Consider the following 24,085-nt stretch of genomic DNA (forward strand, 5'->3'; position numbering starts at 1 on the left):
TCCAGGATGCTCCTTTACCCGTCTGCCCGCATCCCTAGAGAGCCTGCCCTGTGCCTGCTCCCACCACACCCCTAAACGTAAATTAGATGGGATCTAAGTTTTTGAATTTGAGGACATTGCAGTTTGCAATTGCAGTGTATGTTTCTGCAGTTTGCTTCTTTGCTTAACTTTTTTGTGAACACTCATGTGATTTTGGGTGGTAAGGTTTGCTCTTCTCCGTTGCTGCCTAGCGCTGGATTCTGTGAGGGGGCCGCAACCTGTCTCTGCAGTCTGCCTCTGACCGGCGTGGGGGCTTCGCTTCCGGCTGTTCTGACAGTGTCGTGCTGAGCATCCTGCGCGTGTGCCGTGGCGCCCGTGTGTGTACGCTGCGAGCAGCCTCGGTTTTCTTGGCTCACCCAGGCTGTGTCCTTCTGGTTTGGCCCAAGGCTGGGCACACGTGTTCTCCACAGCTGTGATCGAGCTTGGATTTGTATTTGATCTTAATACTTAATGACACCTGCTATTCCCCAGGCCTCAGCTTTATTCCCAGGAGGGAGATCCATTATTACTCTGGCTTTCAATTGAGGCTGCAGGCCACTGTGTATTTCTGTGCTTCCCCAGAAGCTTCTGGAACAATCTGACACTGTCCCCGATGCTCTGCATTACCGCAAAAGCAAAGGCAAGTGTGCGCTGAGGCAGGGCTGCCACCTGAACGTCCACGTGGCTCTTTCTAGGAAGAGTTGTGCCGGGGGCACGAAGCTGAGAGTGGTTTTGTTTGTTGTGGTCAGAAATGTCATTTCTGCTCTTGGGGGCCATGTTCAGCAGGCCATGTGTGGCTGCAGCGCTGGAAGAAGGTGGCAGGACATGAAGACACAGTGTTTGTCTTGTTGGATTTTAACGAGCCCGTGCTTGGTGTTGGTGTGTGGCTGGTGGCCGCCCTACTGCACAGCACAGGTCTGAAAGGAGCTGCGTCGTCTGAGGCCTCTGTCTTGGTCTCTGTCCCATCCTGTCCCGTTGCTCCCTGTGGCAGCCACACCTAGATGAGCAGGGAACCCCCTGAGGAGAGCGGCTTTCTCAAGCAAGTAAGAACCACGCTCTTAACACCCCAGCTTGGGCACTGGGACAGACACTTTTAGAGTGGGTGAAACAGGTGTGTGCTTCCTCTGACATGTGGCACACACGCCTGCAGCCTGGCTCACTGCTGTGATGAAGCAGAGCTCACAGATTCACGGGCCTGGCCGGACATGGCGCCCGACGCTCAGCGTCCCCACCCGTCTCCCACCCCAGCCCTGGCTGCAGGGACGCAGCTGTGGCCTCTTCATGCACATGTCCTGGGGCTGCCCAAAGCCTGGTTTCCTCCTCCAAGCCCGGAGGCGGTGGGTGAGCACCCGATGTGGGGAGAAACAACACCTGGTTGCTGCATACCTTGGTTTCTTGAGAATCTCAAGTTGTGTTGGTTGCAGATTCCGTGCTGAGTTCGTGGTATCCTTGCCTGAAGACTGCTGCTAGTGCCCAGTCTTCACCCTTCTGCCTTCTCTTGACCCAGTGTAATCTTACTGTCCATCAGTAGGTACCATAGTGGTGTGTTTTTGAGTGGAGGTAATTGCTTTTCTCTCTTGCAATTTTAATTAGAAATTATCTCTACGCTGACCTCACCTTTATTTCCAGTCTCTTCCTCGCCGACTGCAGGAAAGTACATTCACCCGCTCAGGCCTGGTTCAGGACACGGCACTCCCCTTAGCACATGGGCTCTCCGTGGGGGGCGGCATATTTCTACAAGACCCTCATGCAGTCAGTGATGGGGAAGCGTGTGTCCTACCACCTAAAGTCAGAGGAACTTGCTGGAGTTCACAGTGTTGTTGTTTTAGTTTTTTATTTTATTTATTTATTGTGTAGAAGAACTGGGGTACAGGCCAGAGGTGTGGGGATGAGAGGATTCACCAGAGACAGAGTGGGGAGCAGAACAGGTGGATCTACTGAAATACACTGCTGAGGGGAGCAGCAGGGAGACAGGAGAGGTCTACTGCGCCGTGTGGGTTTCTCCTTGGCCGGGGATGGAGCTCAGGCTACAGCAGTGATAGTGCTGGACCCAACCCAACCCCTAGGCCAGCGGGAGGCCCAGTTCACGGTGTTGCACAGTACCCCTCCCCTGTGGCCTCCCGTTCTGAAGTGTGTGACCACCACGGGCCCCTTTCCCTGGGCATGATTATGCCAAGCTCCCATGGACAGAGCCTGGAGGGCACAGCCACCAATTTCCGTGGCCACTCAGACTTTTCTAGAATGTCTGCTGCTTCGCATTGAACCCAGGTGTCCCCTTCGTGGTGGGCCCGGCCGGGTGCCTGGATCTCCCTCCCTGCAGATTCTCATGGGCTATTGTTTCCTTTCTTGTAGATTAGAGACCTCTGGGGAAAACGAAGTTAATTCTCCATGAGACATTTTGACTCCCCGCTATCAGTCCTTACCCTTTTCTTCACTGTATCGGTCATCATTTTTTAAATGCCAACTTCTTTTTGAATCGTAACCAGCCTGTCCAGTGCCTCATGGCCATCCTTCCATTTAAAACCCTCAGCACTGTCACATCTGCTTCCAGCATCCAGCAGAGTAGTTGCTGCCACAGTAGAGCTGGGACTTGGTTGCTGTGTGGGGCAGGGCTCGGAGGTGCTGACTCAGGGAGGCTGAAGTCGAGAGTGTTTCTCTGAATGGCTGGTCCATTCCAGGCAATATGCCACTGTGGTTTTTTATGGTCAGAATTCGTAGTGGGTGCTGGGACTGTGGTCAGGCACCTGCCATATCCCAGGCAGTGAGCAGGGGCCTCCTGCAGGCCCCAGCTGGCCTTCCCGGTGCTACTGCACTTAAATGTCTGGGCTGATGGGCTATGGAACAAACCCCATGAGTGTCACTTGGTGCCGGTCATTGCTGCAGTGAGTGGTTGGTCTGTGAATACTTGTTGAAGTCTTCGTGTTTTTAATCATTCAACCTGGCAAAGTCGGAGCTATTACTCCCGGTTTCTGGGAGAGAAATCAGACTGGAGAGGATTAGGAACATGCCTCTGGGTCTCTGCAAACCTGAGCGGGTCTGTCTTCCACCCGCCCCGGCAGCCTCCGGCCAGGGCCCACCATTGCTTTAAATTAGCCATCTTGGGGGGGCACAGGGCACCCTGCCCACCATCTACCTGCCGTCCCTAATTCCTGTTCACGTCCGCTGACTCTGTCACGGGAGGAGCGTGACACAGTGGGGCACCCCTGGCAGCAGGCGCATCCAGAGCCTTTCTGGTTCCCAGGGAGAACTGATACAGAAGTTCTTCCCAGGCAGAAGTAAGGCAGTCCAGGCCCCTCCACATGGCCCTGATCTGGCCACTCTCCCTCTGTAGTTGTGACTGAAGGTCCAACACATGTGTTAATTGATGTATTCTCTGTGTTTCAGGCTTTGGATGTGGACCGGATGGTTCTTTACAAAATGAAGAAATCCGTGAAGGCAATAAATATCTCCGGGCTGGGTGAGTATGCCTTCGTTCCTGGCCTCCGTGGGGGACGTGCTGTACTGATCACTGTTCACTGGGCGTGCAGAGCCCTAAGCTCTGCGTTGGGGTGTGTCCTGCCCAGCCCCTCTCCAGCCCGCCTGCCTGTTCCTCCAGCCCTGCCCCAGCTCCTCCTGCACTTTCTGGTTTTCTGTGGCCACCATCACTAATGACCCCCAACATGATCCGTGACGCTCACAGTTCTGGAGCCAGGTGTCCAAAATGGTCTCGCGGGGCTGAGCGCCAGGTTTGCAGAGCTCCTCTGGGAGGCTCTGGGGAGAGTTGCCTGGTCCTCCCAGCTTCCAGAGGACACCTGCATCCCCTGGCTGTGGCCATCGCCCCTCTTCAGAGCCAGCCGTGGCTGGCAGCGTCTGCCTCGCATGCCATGTTCCTCGGGCACTGGCTTAGACTTCAGAGGCTGCCCTGACAAAGCACCACAGACGTGCTTCCTCGCGGTCCCAGAAGCCAGAAGCCCAAGGCCAGGCCACCAGCATGACTGGGCCCTGGTGATGGAAGGCGTCTCCCTGGCTCGCAGAAGGCCACCATCTGTCACTTATAAAGACGCTAATCCCAGCACAGGCCCAACCCATGTGGCCTAATGTTAACCTGATCCCCCTAAAGGCCGCCCCTCCAAAGGCCATCACAGGGTTAAGAGTTCCACGTGTGAATGGGTAAAGGCGGGGTGCCGTTCATTCCACACCAGACGCAGACTCTTCTGCCCCCCTCCCACATGTAAGGACCCTGTGGGCCACCCAGCTGATCCAGGATCTCTCCCCAATGCAGGTTTGCCCCATTAACAACCTCAGCCTCCATCTCTGGCTGGGTGGCATAACTTCTCCCCAGGATCCAGGAATTAGGAGGTGCCGACTTGGGGAGTGTCTTTGCCTACCACCTCCCCTCTGAGTTCTGAGGCTAAATAACTTCTGATTAATGAAATAAAGGAGAGAGCAGATCTACAATGCAGGCACAGTTCACGGTAAATGCTGCTTTATGTTTATTGCTCCCTAATAGTTTTATGTCTGTTGACCTTTGCGCCTCAAAGAGGTGGCAAGTGCAGTTCTTGGGGCAGAGTACAGCAGGGTAAGAGCACGCGGCCATAGAACCCAGGAGGCCTGGAGTGGAGCTCTGTGCCCCTTAGGTCTTTCTGAACCTCAGTTTAATCTTGGAGCATGTCAGCCACAGATTTGCTTCCGGGGCATCCTGAGAGTGGCTGGCACGGGGGCTGCTGGCACGTAGCGGGCATGCGGCAAATGTTTGTTTTGACAGTTCTGCTGGACGCTCTCAGGCTGCCCTTGCGGTGTGGGAGAGAGACTTGCCATCTCGGGCATGTGCTGTGTCGGTCTGCAGGCTCTCTGTTCTGTTAGTTGACGGTTTTTATCGGATTAAGTAGAAGAGGGATTTGAGATGCCTCGGAGCAGCCATCTTTATTTTTACAGCCTGGGAGCTCAGATGACCTTCACTGTCTCACCACTTACCTCCGCCATCACCTCAGTATTTTCTCTTGGCCTGCAAAGCCTTTCCTATTTATTCCCTGACTTTTTAGGGAAAAGTGTGCCAACCCTTGCTTTAGAGAAGTGGTCTGAAATGTCAGCCTGTCCCCAGGACCCCCTGGAGGGCTTGTTACTACGAAGATTTCCTCCCCCCCCCGCCAACACATACCCCGCCCCCCCCCCAGTTCTGGTTCAGTATGGCCAGGATGGAGCCTGAAGAATTTGTAATCACGTAAGTTCCCAGGTTGATGCTAAAGCTGGCGGGCTTGGAGAATGCTGTCTTTGATCTCGCCTCTCACCCCCACTTCAAAAACATTGTTCTGGACCAAAGGGGTATTGTTGTGACCCACATATATACAGAACAATCGTTTCATTACATAATGGCAAGTGTATTTTATTTGCTTCCAGTTTGCAAAAGGATGGTGAATAATCCAGTTGCATGTATTTTCTAGAACATTTTGTCTACAGGTTTGCAAAAGTAGTTATTATAATGACTTGTTGAGAAACTTTCTACAATCATTTTTTCCCACTCATCATAGATGATTATGTGATCTTAAAAAAAGAAAGAAAAAGCCCAGTTCGAGCACTGAAACTTGCACAGCTCGAAAATTTCCCAGGCTCTGCCTCAGGCCAGAGGTGTGTTTCCCTCCCCAGGAAGTTAAAGCTAACATTTTTCAGCTGTGTCTGACATAGCCGTGGGTGGAAAATTTCATCTTTATCGAGAAGTAAGCAACAAAAGACTTTCATTTTTCACTTCCCTCAAATTACTCAATCTAAAACACTCAGTGGAGCTCTTCTGGCCCCTCCACCTGAATGTCCTGGAGGAATCCGCACATCTCTGAAAGAAAAAGGATGAACAAAGACATACTCAGGTTCCCTCAACCCCTTCGCATCTTCCACCTGCAAAGAAAATGAGAACTCCGCTCTGCGTTGCTGTTACTTTTCATGCTAGTTAGAACGTGGCTGCAAAGTTACTGCAGAGCTTACAATTAACGCCAACAATTGCTTCCATGAAATACCTTGTATGATCAGGATCGCGCCATTCAGAAGGATCAGGCCGTAGTTTAGGGCGTGACCTGTAAGACATCTGGTGTGGCTTCCACCTATTACCCTGAAAATAACCTGCCAGCAAACCTGGGGAGAAGGCCCCTTTGTTGGAGGTTCTGGGAAGCACTGGGAGTGCATGGCAAGAGAAAGGAAAATCTTCACATGGGAAGACACACAGAGTGCTGTGGCGTTGCCGTCCCAGTGCCAGGCCCCAGCCCCCAAAGCCAAAGGGGAGAGCCGTGGGCTGGAGCCGTGGCTGTGTGGCAGCCGGTGCGGTTCCTGGTGCAGACTCCAGTGTGGGCCACCCCTGTGATGACAGGAACAGAGGCATGTGGCAAGTGACCATGGCAAAGAGAAAGTGACTCTGTATTGATGCCCATGGGCTTCAGAGCAGAGAAAGGAACCGCAGTGGTCCTCTGACACTGAGGGCGTCTTTGTCACAGGAGGCACTGGGCAGTGCTGTTCCCAGACGCCCCGCCTCGCAAGACTCCGTGTTTCAGTCCCGGCCGTAGCCCAGTCACAGATGCCGTCTCCGAGACCCAGAGCAGGAACGTACCTGGGGGTTTCCGGAGCCAGAACTGGAGGAGCTGAGACTCAGAACCAGACCAGCTTCCCTGGGTCTGCTCTGCTCGTGGCACCTCACTGCCTGGGTGTCGTCTGGGCCGGGCTGAGGGTGTGCAGGACAGAGACCACGTGGTCTCTGGGAATGCCACGGGGACATCCCAGCTGTCACCCAGCCGGGCACAGTGATCCAGTGAGAGCACCAGGTGGTTCTGCTGGACCCCCAGCTCAGTAGCAGCCAGTGTGTGACAGCCGTGCCCAGGTGAGCCCTCGGCGCCCGCGGGACGCGTGTCGTGCCTGTGAATGTGAACCCTAAGAGCAGTTTCTCAAGCAGAACGTCAGACTCTTGGAGCTGCAAACTGCTGTGGGAGAGCTGGGCTCGGGGCGCACAGACACACTTGGGGCTTCCTTGGGAAGGGGAAGCAAGACTTGGCTGTTCCTCTCTCGAGGGTAGATTCATGGGAGCAGGTTTTGACCCGAGTGAGGGAGAAGTTAGCAGGGTGAGCAGCCCCAGTGAGACTTGGCCATTGGGGAGGAGGAGGGTCTGCCGGGGGCTAGTGGCCCTGGACTGGAGGGAGTTGCAGGGGAAGGACTGTACGTGACGCTAAGACCTTGCTGTGTCTCTTCAAGTAGAAGCTCTGGCAGTTGCTATTCTCTGGCTGAGAATAGAGGGGTTCAGAGGGGTGACTTGTGGGTTGCACTTGCTAGGAAACAAGGTGGTCCAGGCTAGGAGTTTTTTCCTACCTGGCATCTTGGTCTGTGGACAGGTGCAGGTGGTCTCTGCACCCCAAGAGATGGTATGGAACACTGTGCAAAGCTGGTTCTTCCTGGAGAGACAATCCCAAACCCTTTTGTGACTTCTAGTATATGTGCAGCCAAAGTGAGTGTGTTGTCCTGACTTTTGTTGGTATCTGTGAAAACCAGAAGACGGAAGGACCTATGTAGCCACAGCCTGCAGTTACAGTGGGGCGCCTCGGGTGCCCTGACCAGCTGTGACGCCCTACAGCGCCACTTAGCAGCTCTCTGGGCCCAACTCTGCATCTGGAAACCTTGCAGTGATAGAAAAGATGGAAGAGAGAGAGAGAGTGTGTGTGTATCCCATGAGTGGTAGCTATTGTGATCGGTGGCTTTGGCACCATGGACATTCTAGGGCTACATGTCCCTGAGGGGCGCTGGCCCCTGGGACTTATCGTAGGAGGCCTCTTTTCCTCCCGTCTGTGCTCTCTGCGGAGGTGGGGTGCAGGGCATCTGGGAGCGTCTGAAAGCACACTTGTGGTGGCAAAACACACATCCTGTAATGCAACTCCTCAGATTGCTCTTCCAACTCAGGAATCAAGGTAGCTGCACATACAAGTTGTGCTGTCCGGCCCTCCACACTTGCAGCTGCTCCAAGCACCACCTGGGGTTCCGGCCACAGGGGAGCTGGCCAGCTCCCGCGTGAGGCCTCTGTCTGCTGGCTTCAGTGCTGGTCTGGTCTGGCAAGCAGCTCCCCGGGGAAGCAGAGTCTGGGTGGCAGGCAGCAGGCACCCAGCCTTCACCTCACCTGCTGAGTGGGAAGCTCCTGTCGCTTCACCGCCTCTGAGAAGTCTTTCCTGTCACCAGCTCCAGGAAAGTGACTTATCCTCACAGACAGTGTCGTCTCTCCCTCCGGGAACGTGGGTGTCACGTGTCGAGCCTCACAGCTGTGTGGTGGCAGGTGTGAAGCGTCATTCGTCCTTGGCCCTCCAAATCCTGCCCTCGTAAGTGCAGGGCCTGTCACGTCACCACGCTCCCTGGTGGCTCCTTCGTTCCTGGGGTGACGGTCTCCCCGGCCCTGCCTGCTCCCGGCCACCTGCCCCGGAGCCCCATGTCCTCCATCTCGCCTCTGACCTTGCACCAGATGGCTGGCGTGAGTCTGCCTCTCGCTGAGGCCTGCTCGCCGGGGGGCCTGTTCCATGAATCTTAATGGTCATGTGGTTGGGTTTTAGCCGCAAGTGCCCAGAAGAGTCTCGAACAAGGAACAAGAGTCAGGAACAAGGAACAAATAAGAGTGAGCGTGGCGTGTTTTCGGTGCTGTGCGCGTGTGACGTAAAGTGACAAAGCACCAGCGTGAACACAGTCGGTTTCCAGTGGCTCCGTCTCGATTCTTCACCCCTCTCTCTCCAGCCAGAGACACGAGCTGTAGTTTCCCGTGGAGTAACTGGCGTGTTACGCTCTTCCCACAGACTTTCAGCTACCATTTTCTTGCCTCTAGTTTAAGACATCAGAGAAGGTGGGGTGAGCACAGACGCCAATTTTCATGTTTCAGCGGTCAGCTCACACCTTGGCCTGGGCGCGCGTGCAGCTGCCCGGCCGGCCCTGCCTGGACCGAGCATGTCCTGGGAGGACATCCGCAGGGACCGGCCGTTTCCTGAGGAAGAAGGGTCAGAGGGGTCACCCGTGGAGAGGCTTCATGGAGATGAGTTCTGAATGGGGCTTTGGAAGTCAGAAGAGCACAGTGTGGTGGGGAAAGTGGAGGACGTGTCGGGCGAGTCGCCCGGGGCCTTCTCCAGCTGCTGGCTTGAGCCTGGGCTCAGGGGCCGCTAGGAGGAAGGGCGTCCTCGCTGCACCCACAGGCGTGGGCTTGGTGCCTTCAGAGGTGAGGCAGGTGCTCAGGTTCCAGCTCACCCCGGAGCACTGGGAGGAGAAACATGGGGTGAGATTCTCGACCAGCACGGGCACAGAGAACTGGCCGTTGGAGCTGGCACTTCTGATTTCTCTGTTCTGTTTTTTCCTTTCCTTGCTTTCTGAGTGTGCAGGTAATTGGAGCTTAGTTTAGAAAATTTAGAAAATCAGGGAAAAAAGAGAAAAAAGTCAGGGCCTGGGCTGGGCCTCTTGTCCCCATGTCACACAGAGGCTCGGGGAGGCCGTGACTTGTGCGCCCCGGCCACGGCCGCAGCCTGGATGCTCACAGTGGCCGCCCCGGCTGGGGATTCACATGCCTGGCTTGTTGCCACCCTGTGAACCCCACCTGGGAAAGGGGCCAGTCATGGGGCAAGCACTTGGCCTGGCATTTGGCAGCTTGGGGTCACGGCTGACTCCACCGTCAGCAGAGGAGGTGTTCGCCCTTCACAACGCTTCCTGCGTCTCACCTGTGGAATCGAGAGGAAGTAGTCAGTGGTGTGTCCTGCCTTTTTGAAACTTGGCCTCTGTCCTGACCCTGCTCTTGCATGCTGGCCTGAAGCTCTGGGACGCTCCGTCCTGCAGTGACGCTCTGGGCCGTGTCCACACTGCGGTGCCGGCCACACTTTCTGCTTTCACTCCTAGAAGCTGATCTGTCTGCACGTCACCACGAGTGTTTCTAGTCATCGATTTTGAGAAGTGGGATTAGTGGGTGGCAGAAATCATGGGGGGTGGACTCAGTGCAGATTATCTATCGAATCACGCACAGAAAGCCCTTTATCTGGGATGGTTCTAGAAATAAAATTCTAAAAAATTATTTCTTCCATGGGATGGCCAAGGGAGAGAGCATGTGCAGAAGTGGGGGTTCTCTTGCTTGAGGTGTCTCTTTCCCCTGAGACTTGAGACCCAACGAGGTGGAGGCCCAGCTCCGGGGAAATGGCCAGAATCCACTGCGCCCATCGTCAGCCGCCCTTGCCTGGGGCACATCTTTAGGAAGCTGCCCGTCTTTTCAATGAGCTGTGTGGCCTGGGCTGCCCCGGGTTGGTCTGGAGGGTGGGGGGGCTGGATGCACCCCAAGAAAGTATCCGCAGCTTCTGAACAGGGGGCTGGACGTTCCCCAGCTGACACCTTCCTGTCCTGCTGCTTCTGTTTGGAAGCGGCTCCTGACTTTGGAGCCCCAGGCGCTGGGTCCTCCATGCCCCGGCACATGGCAGGCATCGCTGCCTGGATTAACATGTCTTCCTCGACATTGATGGCACTGGTCTTTGTCCCCCGTGGCCAGGCTGTGACATGTCTGTGTTGGGGCTGGAAGTAATGAGTGCAGCATCTGCAGTGATGCGGAGGCTCCTGATGGAGCAGAGGCGGCCACGGTGGATCGCCCTGACGCAGCATCTGTGACTGGCTTCCTCAATGTGGCAGCCCCTGGAGTAGGACTAAAGGGGCTGCCTTGTGTCTTTTTTTTTTTTTTTTAAGATTTATTGATTTATTTATACAAGCACTGGGGACACTCAGAAGCGCGGGAGGGTGAGAGAATTCACCAGAGCCAGAGCGGGGAGCAGAGCAGGCAGAAGGACTGAAGTACACTGCTGAGGGGAGCAGCGGGCGGCAGGAGAGGTCTGCGCACCATGGGGGACCCTCCTCCACCGGGGAGCAGCCAGGGATCGAACCGGCGCTGCAGAGGCTGCGGGCAGCTTCGCAACCCAGCGCTCAACCGCTGCGCCACCAGGGAGGCCCCTTATGTACTTTTTTGGATCCAACAATTTTTGCTTGAACCAAAAATGCTAACTGGTCCTTTTCCCTGATTTTTGAAAAATAACAGAATTGAGTAAACTAAAATTACACCCCCAAACCAGGCCCTCAGCGCTCACCGCAGTGTGCACCTCGCTGGCTTCATAACAAGGCCTGAGCGTCCCTCCTCATCTTCCTGTGCGCGGCGTGGTGGGAAGCGTGACTCCTGTGCAGCCAAACAGGAGCGCTGCGGGGTCACACCCGGGAGGTGCCGGGTCTGGCCCTACCCTGGTCTCAGCAACTCCGAGTCTCGCTTTCCCAAGCTCCTCCCACGTCGGAGACTCTGAGGTCTGGATCATTAATAAAAACCAGAGTTGAAGATATATTTAAACAAGTGGGAGGTGGGAGAGCGAGCTCTTTTTAGAAGATCAGCTTTCACAATTCTGGATATAAAAGCTGATAGACCCAGTTTGGGTTCTTTCCAGAAACTTTATTATTCCCAAGCTATTTATATTAGGTTCCTATTTTAAGTTTGCTTTTGGCAAAAGAAACATAGACGCGCTCGACTACTTTCTGTCTAGTAAGACAATCTCAAACTTGGGGGATCCGGAACAGCTCACAGGTGTCTGTGGAGGGGGGGCTTGCTGCCCTCACAGTGGGTGCTGCAGGCTGTTCGGGAAGGCAGGGAGCGACCCAGGGTGGTGGCTTTATCCAGAAGCTTCCAGTTTGTTTGCAAGAAGAGAGAGATGTGTTATAGACTCCAACTGGAGTGGCAAGAAGAGATGCCCCTGCCCCACACTGGGGCCGTTGGCGCTTCCGGCAATGATGATGGTGGCAGTGGAGCCAAACACATGAACTATAAATACATGAAATGAGCAGGAGGAGCCAGAAGACTCACCAACCCGCCCCGGACTGCTGAGGCTGGCGCGTTATCTGGGGATGTGTAAGGGCGGGAATTTTACCAGCCGGACCTGTACCAGGTGGCCGGTCGGGGAGCCCAGCGGGAAGGCGGGCGGCAGCCTGTTCTGTTTCTGGAGTTGGCGCTCAGCCTCGCTGCGCATCCCTTCTTGGGGGCTGAGTCCTGGCGAAGGGAAGCGGGGTCCCCCCTGCGGTGCCTGTGGGCCGGAGCAGCCGCCGTGTGACCGTGCATGGGACCTGGCTCCTGTCTCGCCCCCTCCCACTGTGCAGTCCTGGGCAGGTCATGTCACCCCTCTGAACCCCAGATCATCCCAAAGGAAAAAAGGGTGATCGTAGTTGCCTCAAAGGGCTATTACCTTGAACTGAGCAAAAGGCTTAACAAAAGGCACGTACTAAACCCTCCTCACTGTGGGCATGGACCTAAACTGCTGTAACGGGGTCCAGTCACCATGTTGGGGGGGTGCTCAGAGCTCCCAGGGGAGGTACAGCCCTGCTCAGCCATCTGTGCTTTTGCACTCACCTCCCCCAGCCCCATGAAGGATACCCCGGAGCAGACTCCTCCAGGGTGTTGCCAGGAAGCTGCTGTGAACTAGGGGGGAAGGGGCCGCAGCCTTGATGCTGTTCGTGGCCACCGCTCCCTCTAGACCACCCTGGCGTGGCCCCTTCAACCCCTAGTTCTGAGCACAAAATAGCATTTGGTTTGTAAGGATCTGCCTGTGGTAACCCTGCATGCTAGAATTATAACTAGTGGGAAATAGGAGGCACGACTCTGTCGGTCACTGAAACGGAATTTTTCACACTTGGGCACTTTGGCCGAGGTGAGCTGCTCTCAGCCACAGACGTGCGCGTCACGGGGGTGGGGGGTGGTTTTGGATGTCCAGAGAGTTGGGTTTAAACACCACACCCCAGCTCTGCCCTGTCCGGCTGTCTTCTGGGACAAGCTGTGTGATCTCTTTGAACCCCGATCCCCCTTCAACGTTCCGAGAATCGATACCTGTGGGGCCAAGTGGGTGTGAGTGCAGAGACCACAGATGAGGAGTCATCTGTGCCCCCAGAAACGACACCTGTGCTGCTGTCGGCTGGGACTGAGCTCAGGTCCCGCCTCGTTCTCAGATTCCAGCCTGACCCCAATCAGGTCGCAGCACCTCCCTCCTTCCTGCAGCCAGACCCCAGCCCCGGAGCAGGAGCCCTCCAGGAAGGCACGGACTGGAGCCAGGCCTTCCGTGAGCCTTCCCGGGGCAGGGTGTATGTGTCCCTCTGTCCGTCCATCTTAACTGGTTTGCTGAGTATAATCTCAGAAATTTATTTGTGCAGAGCTCTCCGATTCTTTTCTGGAATATCAAAAAAGAAAGACCCAGAAGAGTGAAATTGTTTCTCTTGTGACTGTCAGATCCACATGGCGACCCCCAGGGCACCGGGTGCTGCTGGAGGTTAGGGGTGAACACCTCCCTGGTAGGCTGGGCTGGCAAACCCTGCTCCTGGGGGTCAGACCGAGGCCTGGCCTCCTCCACAGCCGCTGTCCCCCTTGTGCCTATCAGCCAGCCAGCTGGCATTGCCTGGCGTTGGTTTCGTGCCCTGACAGACAGTCGGGCGCCACAGGGGCTTCAGCCTGGTTCCCACTGCAGACGCTGCAGTGCTCCATCCTGACGCTCACCCACGTGCAGCTGTGCCTCTGCCCACCTTCGCCAGCCGCCAGGCTCGCTGTGTGGCATTTCTTACTGAAGTGCTGAAAAAACAGAAATCAGGCGTCCATGCCAACGGAAGCTGTTTTACTGGAGACTGGCTGGATTCACTTTAAAACATCTGCCCTGAAGCGAGGGCGTTATTCCAGCGTCACTGACTTCCCTGTGTCTCCTCCCAGGGCTCCTGCTTCTGTGGCTGGAACCGGGAGGGACTCTACATCCAGCAGGGTTGGGAACGTGGGAGGCCCGAGCCCAGGCGCCTGCCCTTGCATTGCAGGTGCTGCTCTGAGATGGTGGCCCTCAGGGGCCGTCAGATGGCAGGTCAGGGCGTGTCTCTTCTCTCCAGACGTGATGTGTAAAACTTATGCCTGCCCTGAGGCACCTCCAACATATCAGACACTCATGCACCAGACAACTTCAGTGTAACATGCTAAGTGCAAGGGCAGAAAGGTGCCCCGGCCAGACACCAGCCCATGGAGTAGTCACGGAGGGCTTCTTGGAGGAAGGATGGGTCTGTGGGTGCGCAGGAGGCAGGAGGGCAGGGCATCTGGGCAGAGGTGTGGAATCTGAGCCTGGACACCATGGGTCAGCACCATCGTGAGCTGCAGGCTAGCGCAGGCAGGCCTCTCCCCTGGCCTACTATAGCAGTCAGGTGTTGAGCCCACCGACTTGACAGCTGGCGCTGGGCATCGCACGACGCCAGGAGTGGTGCTGGGACACGTGGACAGCATCAGGGCTCCTTGGCCTTCGCACCCGGGAGACTGTTCCCGGAGGGAGGCTCGTCTCGTGCCCTCTGGCCGTCTTGTTCTTTGGGGTCCGCTGCTGCCCGGTGGGTCGCTGTGGTAGCAGCACTCTCTGTTCCTGGCGTGGCTTGCATTTCTCCACATGTTGCAGCCTGTTGGCAACTCGGAAGCCCCGGGTGGATGGGCAGAGGGGTCAGTATATTAACAGTGCACCCCCTGCTCCCTTGCAGCGCATGTGGAGAACGAGGAGCAGTACACCCAAGCCCTGGAGAAGTTTGGTGGCAACTGCGTGTGCAGAGATGACCCGGACCTGGGAAGTGCTTTCCTGAAGTTCTCTGTCTTTACCAAGGAGCTGACCGCGCTCTTTAAAAACCTGGTAAGTGCAGTGAGGCGCGTGGCAGGCCAGGGCTGCGGCCCCCGAGCTGGACAGGCGGCCCGAGAGGGCGGGGAGGGCTCACGGCCCCGCGGGGAGTGGACGTCGGGCTCCTGTAGCACCTGACAGCGTCTGTTTCCTACACGCGTTGCGTCACTTTGGAGTAAATGTTAGAACCGTGATTTTTGTTTTAAATTCAACTCAGCATTTTCAGCATGCACAGCTGTGGAACAAAGTGGGTAAGTGCTTTCATCTTCTTGAGGGCCTCTGACTCCAGTTTTTAATAATTTCTGAACTGCGTAGAGTCATCTGTTTCTGGTAATTATAGTAGGCATTTAAACGGATAATATTTAATAAATATGTTTCAGGCTTGTCTCACACAGCAAGCTAACCTATAATCAAAGCCCAGAAATTACCACGAGTGTTTAAAGGCCTTTTATGCTCCGATCCAGAGTCTGAAACAGCCTCACTTCTCAAGCGCAGGCTGCGAGCCGCTGGGCCGTGGCGGGCCTGGCAGCGGGGCTCAATGAGCTCTTTCTTGCACTTGGCAGCTCGGTGCCGTCCTCGTGGTGGGAGGAGTCCCCAAGTGGGCAGCCCAGAGGGCGCATGACCCTGCCCTGGCCCCCCACCCCCAGGGGAATTGCGCCGAGATCTCCCGGCATCTCTTTCCTGTTTTTCTCCCCCAGCTTCTCCCAAAGGCCCTGGAAGAGCAGACCAGGTCAAGAACTCAATAATGCCCCTATGTAGGTCTCAAACAACAGTGTCTTTTTCATTTCCCCTGTCAGCGAGCTCATAACATGTGAAGAAGCAGTTCATCACTCTGGGAACGGGCACGGTGCTGATGGCAGGGTCTCGAGTCTGGCCGTCGACAGGCAGAAACAAGGGGACACAGTGTGCGCCCCTAAACCGCAGGGAAAGAAGCCGGCCATTGAGGCTCTTGGCCTCCCTCCCCAGCTTCAGTTGTAAAACCTCCCAGTTGGAAGTGGTGGAAAGAAAAGGCTCTCGCTGCACTAGGTGTATCCTCGGGTTAACCTGAAAGCATCTGGGACTTTGAGCAAGTCCCATATGTGTGTTTCCCGCTGCCCCCACAGCAGGCGCCTGCGTGCTGCCGGGAGCCCCAGCCCCGGGGCGGGCCTGCTTCGGGGCTGGTGCAGACGTGCTGGTGAGGGGCTTGGCCCTTGTCAGAGCAGAGGGTTGCTCATTAGTGGAGGTGGCTGGTGCCAGGGAGCTGCTCTGCCAGTGCTGACGGGGTCTCCAGCGAGAAGGCCAGCCCCCAGCCCCTCAGGGGCGAGCCCTGCCCACGCAGGCGGCGCTGCCAGCTGCGGCCAAGCTTGGGGCCTGGCTCCTTGGTGGAAGAGAGCAGCCTCCAGCATGCGAGGGGGCACGCTAAGCAGAAGAAGCAACAGGGAAAACAGGCGATGCAAAGACCGGAGAAAACTTTGAAGAAACCACATGTAATTCTACTGAGAAATGGGAAAAGACCCTGTGCCAGGAAGGCAGGAGCGGGATGCGCTTAAATGAAGGGGAGAAAATGCGTGTAAGAAGGTATGAAATGAAAAATCAGAAATCCAACAAGAAGGACTGGAGTGGAAGAAATCTCCCAGAAGACAGAACAAAAAGACAAAAAACGGAAAATATAGGAAAGATGAGACGAGGATACAGGAGTTTTCAAAAATGACAACAGAAGACAGGAGGCGAGAACGCAGCCAAGGCCTCGCGCCTTAGGGAGCAGGTGCGCGCAGGGTGCAGAAGAGGCCCACCCTGGGGTGAAACTGTGGGAGACATTGGACACTCCAGAAAGCACACAGGATCAAGACCCCCAGGGCCAGCCACGTCTCAACAGTCACTCTGGGGACTTTAAGGAGCCATCCTGCTGCCACCCCAAGGAACATAATTCTACCTGGAGTACCCAGACCACTGAACTTGAGAGCAAAATTAAAAGTATTTCCAGACGCGCAAGGCTCAAAAGGCTTAGCAGCGCTTAGACCTCATTTCTCTGGAACTCCTGAAGGATGCGCTGCAGCACAGTGAAGAGGGGAGAAAGGCAGATGTGTGAGCCAGGAGAGCAAGCAGGGAGAGGCACCGGGGACAGGCTGGGGGGCCCGGCGGGGCCACCAAACAGGGAGCTGAGAGTGTGGCCAATGCAGGACGCTGCCAGCCGGGGTCTGTCCCCCACTCCAGCACCGGCTCCTTCATCTTCACCCAGCTGCTGTCTATACCTGGCTTTTCAGTGCTGCAGGCTGGGGGTGGCGGCCCCATGCTTGGGTCAGTGTATAGGATGTAGCCAATTGTTTATACACATTTCGGATTTAATATTTATTAACAGCCCCACTCTGTTAGCCCCACTCTGTAGATTACATTATGAGACTCTGGGTGGTTTAAAGAGTTGAACTTGCTCCTTGCTGGCTTTTGGACGTGAGCCTCAGGTGTAGAAGGGCTGCATTACACGGGGAGGACCTGAAAATACCAGCCCGTCCTCGTGTATCAGCATGGGCAGCTGCCCAGCTAAATAGAAGCAGTTTGCTGCTGTTCTTGGTTTCTGCAAAGCCAAGAGCAGGGCAGGGCCCAGAGGTTGTGCAGGCATGCTGCCCAAACCCCACAGCTTCAGCGCTGCCGGCACTTCAGAAACCCCCACAAGGCCCAGCCCCACCCTGCCCTCTGCAGCCAGTCCCTGGTGGCTGTGTGTGGGCAAGCGGCCCGGTGAGGCAAGCAGGGCGAGGTGGTCAGGTGGGAGAGTTCTGGCAGCTGGGTGGCCTGTGCTGCTCTGTCTGCCCAGGGTGCTCCTGCCAAGGCTCCTCAGCCTGGGACCCACACCCAGGCCTGATACTGCAGAGCCATCACTGTGGCATTTAAAGACATTAAGGCCTCTTGTCTCCTCATTGGAGGAAAAGAAAAACCAGGAGTGGGGGTTGGAATGGGGTGCTCTGCTGGGGCGGCCTCATCTTCAAACCCGGATGGGGAAGCCATGGCACTTCGCAGGGTCAGCCTCCCGATTAAAGGAATTTAATGTCTGTGGCAGACCCAGCACAGGGGACACTCTGCTGTCCTTGGGACGGGTCACCTCAGTCTAGTCCAGCGGCCACAGCATCACGTCCACGCTCATCACTTTAGCTTCAGCTCTGACTTTAAAAGGGAGTTGTATTCTTGATCCTGCTTCCCAGCAGAAATAGAGGGAGAGAGAAAAATCTCTGATTTCAACCAAACTGTCCTTCCATGAGGCCTGCTTCTCAAGGCCAGGCCGGCGAAGGCCCCAGCCCACGGTGCCAGCATCCCCAGTGCCAGGGCCCCAGCCCCAGAACCTGCAGCCCCTAGCCCCAGGTCCACTCCTGAGGTGCCATGGTGGAGAGCAAGCCTGCGAAAGGAAAATTCTCCTTTTTTGGTATTTTGTATACCATTCTTATTCCCGTTTTAGGCCACATCTGTCCTATCTCTTATTTTTAAAGCATTGTTTGCTCCCCGCCCTCCACCCCAGGCAGGAGAGCCACCACCTCTCTGTATGGCGAAGAGCTTCGGTCCCCCCTTGTCCAGAAAGATCTACCACCTACCTGCATTGCAGCGTGAAAGAATATTTACAAGGAGTTGGAACGCTTCCAAAGAAAAGCCAGCTTAACGAGAAGTGCGATTTTTCTTCCAGCGGGCGAGATTCTCACCTTCGGAAAGCCAGCGCGTTTCTCTCCCCGCAGCCGTGCAGGATGAAAGGAAGCAGAAGTGCCAGAAATGTGACACGCGTGAAACCCAGCTGATTACAGAGCCCTGCTTCCCTGCTACGTAGGTTCTTTTCCTCTTACCAGATGGATGTGAGAAACCTGGAAAGATTCTCCCAGATTCGCCTCTGTGCTTAAGTGGCTTCAATTCTGCAGTTTAATTGTCTATTACGTTGTTGGAGGTGACCTTGGAGACAACACTACATGTTGTAGGTGTTTATGCCCTACAGTGCCACACCCGCCACCAGCACCCATAGCTGCCACCCACCACTGGGGTCCCCACCCCCCGCAACCCCCACCCTGCCGGTAGCCTCAGGTTTACAGTCAGCTTTTCAGTTTGTTTTGGTTCAAGTTTGTCTGTTCCTTTGCTTTGTTTCTCTATATTCCACATGAGTGAAATCAGTATTTGTCTTTCTCCTGACTCATTTCACTTAACAGAACCCCCCCCCCAAAAAAAAAAAAAAACTTTAAAAAGTGGCTTTTCAGCTGCGCTGAAGAGCAGGCTCTGAGAAGGGTGCCCCCAGCACGTGGGCTCTGTCCAGGGCGTCAGAGTTGGCCAGTTCAGCACCTGCTCGAGGTGGGAGCAGGGCCGGCCGACGCTGAGCCGGGTTGGAGACCCCACCGTGAGGGCCCGGGCGCCTGAGCGTGTCTCGTCACTGTCACTAGCATTGAAAGAGGAACCTGGAAGTTCCACCTGCAAACGACATGCACACAGTAATGTCTTCCTGCAGAAACGGTAGGAGTCGGACAGCATCATAGCCGCCGCCGAGCGAGGGGCTGGGAGGCTCTCCGGGGGAGGGGTGGCTTGTGGGGCTCCCCCGTGACGCTTGTGGCACCGGCAAAGGGGTTCTCAGCAGCTGCGCGTCCGCAGGGCATGGTTGCGTGTCGGGGGAAGCCTGCTCCGGGCTCCGCGGGCCCTGCTCTTCCCTCCCCAGTCCTCACCTCGGTCCCCCCGAGGGCCCAGCCTGCAGTATGGGCGCGGGAAGATGTGGTCCGTCTGCACGAGGGAGGACTCCAGCCGCAGGAGAGACGAGACGCGGCATTAACGGCACATGGGTGGTTCAGGGGCTGGGGCATGTCAGGCACGTCGGAACCACAGAGACGTCCATGGAGCGGGCGGTTCGGCCATGCGAAGTGCTGAGGACAGCTCATGAACTTTAATAAACGCAGTGGGGGCCTGCGGTTAGCGGGTGTGGGGACAGGGAAAGGGAAAACTCTTCTGGCCCTTTCTAAAGGGCACTGGTACTGTTCGCACCCTTGGGGTAGAAGATGGCGTTGTTTGGGCCATGGGTCCAAAGAAGCCTGGGACTCGCCAGTGGCCCACGGCATGTCTGTCCCCAGCCGTCCAGGCCGCCGACTTGCCAGCGGCCCTCTAACCTGCTCTCCGCGCGCTGCGGGTGCTGTCCCCGCAGCTCAGACTTCAGTCCAGGGCTGGGAGCCCCAGGCCTGAGCCCCGGGGCTTCTCCGGGGGGCTTCCACGGGGTCACACCTGCTGACACTCACACCTGGCACCTTTGCCCCGATGTACGAGGCCACACAGTACACAGCCCAGCTGGATGCTTCGAGACGCGCAAAGCCTTAACTCTGAGCGGCTTTCTGGGCTCACACAGCCTCGACCCAAAGGGATGCCCAGCCCCGGTGTGCCCCGAGCCCCAGAGAGTAGTGGGGCTGGTGTTGTTATAGGGCAGCCCCGATATAAAACGGGGTGCCTGACTGTGGGTCCTCACCCGCGCGCTTAAAAGGACTTATCAATGCTCCACTGCAGGCGCACGCGAAAGGTTCATGAAAGGTTTATTGACAAGGGAAGGGCAACTGAGGGAATGCACAGCTCTGGGAGAAAAGTGGGAGACAAAGTTTTAAATGCATCCTACCCGATCCGCCGATCTGGAATCCCAAATGGCGCTCTGATTGCTGGCCGCCAGCCAGGAGCCGTGAAGCCGGGAGGCGAGCCAGAGAGCGAGAGACCCCAAAGCCCACGTGTCTGGTTTTATACCAACTCTGGCTGCTTAACCCCACCCTCAAGTCCCAGCCACCTTCCCTTTGGTGGTGATGGGATGTGTCTTTCCCAATGTCCTGATGGCTTTGGTCTGGGGTGGGGGTGGCGTCCACAAAGCCTGCATGGGATTAGCTCAGGACATCTTCTTCCCCGAGCAGTGTCAGCCCCGAGTTTGGGGCTTTGATAGTGTTGTTAGCACTACGGAAAGATAGCACTTCCCCTAGTCACCCCCAAGGCCTGTGAGGTCAGGAAGGGGAGGAAAAGCCCCCTGGGAGGGGACAGGGCAGAGCGAGGCCTGGGCGGGAGGGGAGAGCGCGCGGGGAGGGTGAGGCCAGGACACTGCTGGCCACTGTCCAAATGCCACTGAGCCCAGGGCAGGCAGCGACTCAGGCCAGCCTGGGGCGAGGGCTCCGGACACCTTCCCTGCCTCTGCTGTGGAGGAGAAGCCTGTGAGAGCCAGCAGGGGAGGAGAGACTGGGTGGTCACTGCTCCAGTGTGAGATACGCCCATTTCCAGGGGAGGGAGCTGGTGGTTGGAGGAGCTTGAGGGCACAGAAGGGGGGGCATGGGCCAGAAAGACTAGGGGTACCTCCATCTCCCGTGGGTGATGTGCTCAGGGGCACAGAGGCTCTTGCCGGGGCCTTGTCAGCCAGTTTACACTGATATGTTCAAGGTCTCCCCTTCAGTTCAAGGTTTCCCCTTCATCGTGTGAATCCCCTTTTGGGGATGAATTTCCAGCAGTTCATTAACCACTTGTTCAAGTCTGAAGCGGAACAAACCACATCAGTACCCTGCCCTCCAGACTGCGCTTACAGAGCACTCGACCTGGTCCTTTTCAGCTCCACCCCCCGGAGCCCAGCCTCGCATCACTGAACCACTGGGGGCTCCTTAGAGGTGCAGCCTCCAGGCCCTCCCTCCCTTGGCTGCTGGGCCAGAACCCTTGTTTTCCTAAGCTCCCCAGGGGTGCATAGGCACATTTAAGTTGAGGGGTGTTGCTTCAGAGCAGAGGTTCCCAAAGCGCGACCCCTGGACCCACACAACTCTAGCACCACCTGGAATGTGTCAGAAAATTCATGTCCCCCCCCACCCCAGGTCACTGACCTGTGGTCCTCAACTCAGTGCCCCTGAGCCCCGCAGAGCAGAGCGGCGGAGCGCCACCCCCGGAGCTGCTGGTCCATTCGCAGTTCTAGTAAGTTCCCTAGAGATGCCAACCTGGCTGGGACAGTGAGGTCCTGGAGGATGTGGTGGCGTCTTCTGACTCTGTGATGGCGAGACTGGGGTGGTGCCCAGGTCCCTCTGAACCACAAGCAGCCCCGAACCTCTGACTCCATGTATGAAACCATCTAGAATGGGAAACTAGTCTCCAGTGACAGACGCAGAGCTGCAGTTGCCTGGGTACCACTTGTTGGGGAGTGAGGAGCTGGGACCTGGGGACCCTCAGGGGGCACAAAGAAACAGGGTCATAGATGGATGTTCTTTGGACAGTGCTCTAGACCAGCATCTTACAATTTAGAAATTTAGGCCACTGGTCTAGAGCATTCTGTCTCCAGAACTATGTGCACCAAACTCCTGTGTCTACAGCTACTCCACCCAGTCCAGTAAGCCAGGAGCCACACGTGGCTAAGCAGCCCCTGAGGTAGGGCCCTTGCAACAGAGGAATGCAGCCTTCAGCTTGATCTAGCCAACCAGAACCTGGCCCACAATCTGCGTTGCCCTTACCAGCTCTCTGACACCCCTAGCAACACCCCTCCCCCCAGCCTTAGGCTCAGCCCCTGGAGGTGGCCTGAAATGCCTGGCAGGGGCTGTCCTTGGTAGTGGCGTCCTGGCTGCTGCGGACCCTCTGCTGGGAGGGTGTGGGGGCTTGGGCGACTCTGCTGCGTGCACGGCCTTCGTCCGAGCCGGGCAGGTGTCGGCCTCTGTGTGCTGGCTTCGCTCCTGGTCAGCTCTGCGGTCCAGCATCATTTGTGCAGGTTCTAAAGGAAACTCCACAGGTCCCAAGCGTTTTCCGCGGTGTCTCAGGTTTCTAAACTCACGTGACACAGATGCGTTTCCGATACGATTCTCTGGCCGTTTCATGTGGTGATGATTTGATCTTTTGGTTACCCGCAAGGGGAGTTGGACTCTCTTAAGGGTTTTGGAGGAGAGTCCTGGGAAGACCTGTTCTTTAGTTTCATGAGCCCAGAGCCAGGAAATTGCTGCCTGGGGCCTTTTTCTGTTCTGATTCTCTCTTCCCAATGCTGCGGCTTAAAATGACTGCACTGGATCACGAATCCTGCCCAGGCTCCCGCTGGCAAGGTCGTTTGGCAAATCAGACTTAACTCATTGCCCGAGTGAAGGAGAAGGTAGCACAGAGCTGGCCCTGCCCCCCCGCCCTCCCCCAAACAATTAGCACGAGAAGCCTTAAAGATGAGAAACCTTAAAGATGACTGTAGCTGGCTCTCAGCGGCCCCGCCCCTTGCCTTATCTGACGTTATCTGCTAATCGGTGGTGGTGGCAGTAGAATACCGTGTCCCTCCTGTACGATGGCCCACCCTCCCGCTCTCCCGTCCCTGCAGGCTGAGTCATTTTCCTCCTTGTGCGATTACAGCTCTTTGACTACTGATTGACTCATCTAAGTGAACCCAGCAGAAGCCCTGGCAGACGGGGAGGGCTCCGTGAGGACTCCCGTTGCTGTGGAGTTTGCCTCCTATTTAAGTGAATGAGATAATTTGATTACAGGCACTGGCTGCTGTTTCAAAATGCCTGTTTGTATCCTTTACTTGTTGCAAGTAAGTCAGATAAGAGAAGGCCCAGTGCTTCCTTGGGGCGGAGGGAAATATCCTGGTTGAGTTATCCAGGGCTCATTTCACTCTTTCTGTAGATCATTACATTTTCATTACTCATAAACTGAGGCTGGCACTGCTGGAGCTCACGGATGTGCAGTAATCTTTGGGGTGTGGTTTCATCCTGGCCAAGAGGTGAGACTGGTATCAGCTGCAGCCTGAGGCAGGCGGGACTGCCCCTCCACACACAGGCAGGCTCAGAGCGGGACTTAAGGCCCCGGGGCATTCGTGCCAGGGCAGGACATCTGGGCTGCAGAGCTCTGGCTGTCTGGGCCCGGGCAAAGGCGAGAACAGTCATTTCCTGGACGTTCACTCTGAGTCAAAGTGCCCTTGCGTGGGGAGCGTTCCATCCAGAGGGCAGTTAGTGTAAAGGGCAGACAGAGGCTGGTGTCCAGGAGACACAGGCTGATGCTCATTCAGTCCATCGATGGGTTTGAGACAGTCAGTAAAAGAAATCGTGAGCTGGTAGGGTGAGTTGCCCCACTTCCATCTGAACAGGTGGACTAGATCGCAGACTGGCAGGCCCTCCACGCAGTCTGGCTCTCCACGCTGACCAAAGGCACCCTCTAGACAAGAAGCATTAGACCCTGACTAGTGTTCATCTCACAGTTCCCAGAGGGAGCAGGCGGAGAGCCCCGTGCGCAGGCGTGCCCAGTGCAGAGCTGTTAGGGGAGGGCACTGCGGACCATAGGCGCCATCCTCACCCCACGCCTGTGCAGCGCCTTGGACTCCGGGCCCAGTGCGCCATGAACAGACCTCCCGGCAGCCGAGCTGCTGGAGCCAGGGCAGACTCATGGGACGGGAGGTGGCCACGCTCTTGCCTCTGCGCCATGCTGCCCCCGGGCCTCCTGGGAAGGAGACTGGGAGGAGACATGGGGAGGCTACT

General features: G+C 56.3%; 1 protein-coding gene across 6 annotated transcripts in view; it reads left to right on the forward strand.

Annotated features, from left to right (window-relative positions):
• ASAP2 (ArfGAP with SH3 domain, ankyrin repeat and PH domain 2) overlaps positions 1 to 24,085 on the forward strand; it is a gene marked incomplete at both ends in the record, with an annotated part of 114,224 nt that overhangs the window by 42,353 nt on the left and 47,786 nt on the right. For all 6 annotated transcript variants that reach the window (XM_084235004.1, XM_084235005.1, XM_084235006.1 and 3 more), the window contains 2 exons: positions 3,403 to 3,475; positions 14,536 to 14,681. In XM_084235004.1, the coding sequence (XP_084091130.1) occupies positions 3,403 to 3,475; positions 14,536 to 14,681 (219 nt within the window). The remainder of the gene's footprint in view (positions 1 to 3,402; positions 3,476 to 14,535; positions 14,682 to 24,085) is intronic.

The sequence above is a fragment of the Talpa europaea genome, assembly GCF_964194135.1.
Source record: "Talpa europaea genome assembly, chromosome: 6".
NCBI lineage: Eukaryota > Metazoa > Chordata > Mammalia > Eulipotyphla > Talpidae > Talpa > Talpa europaea.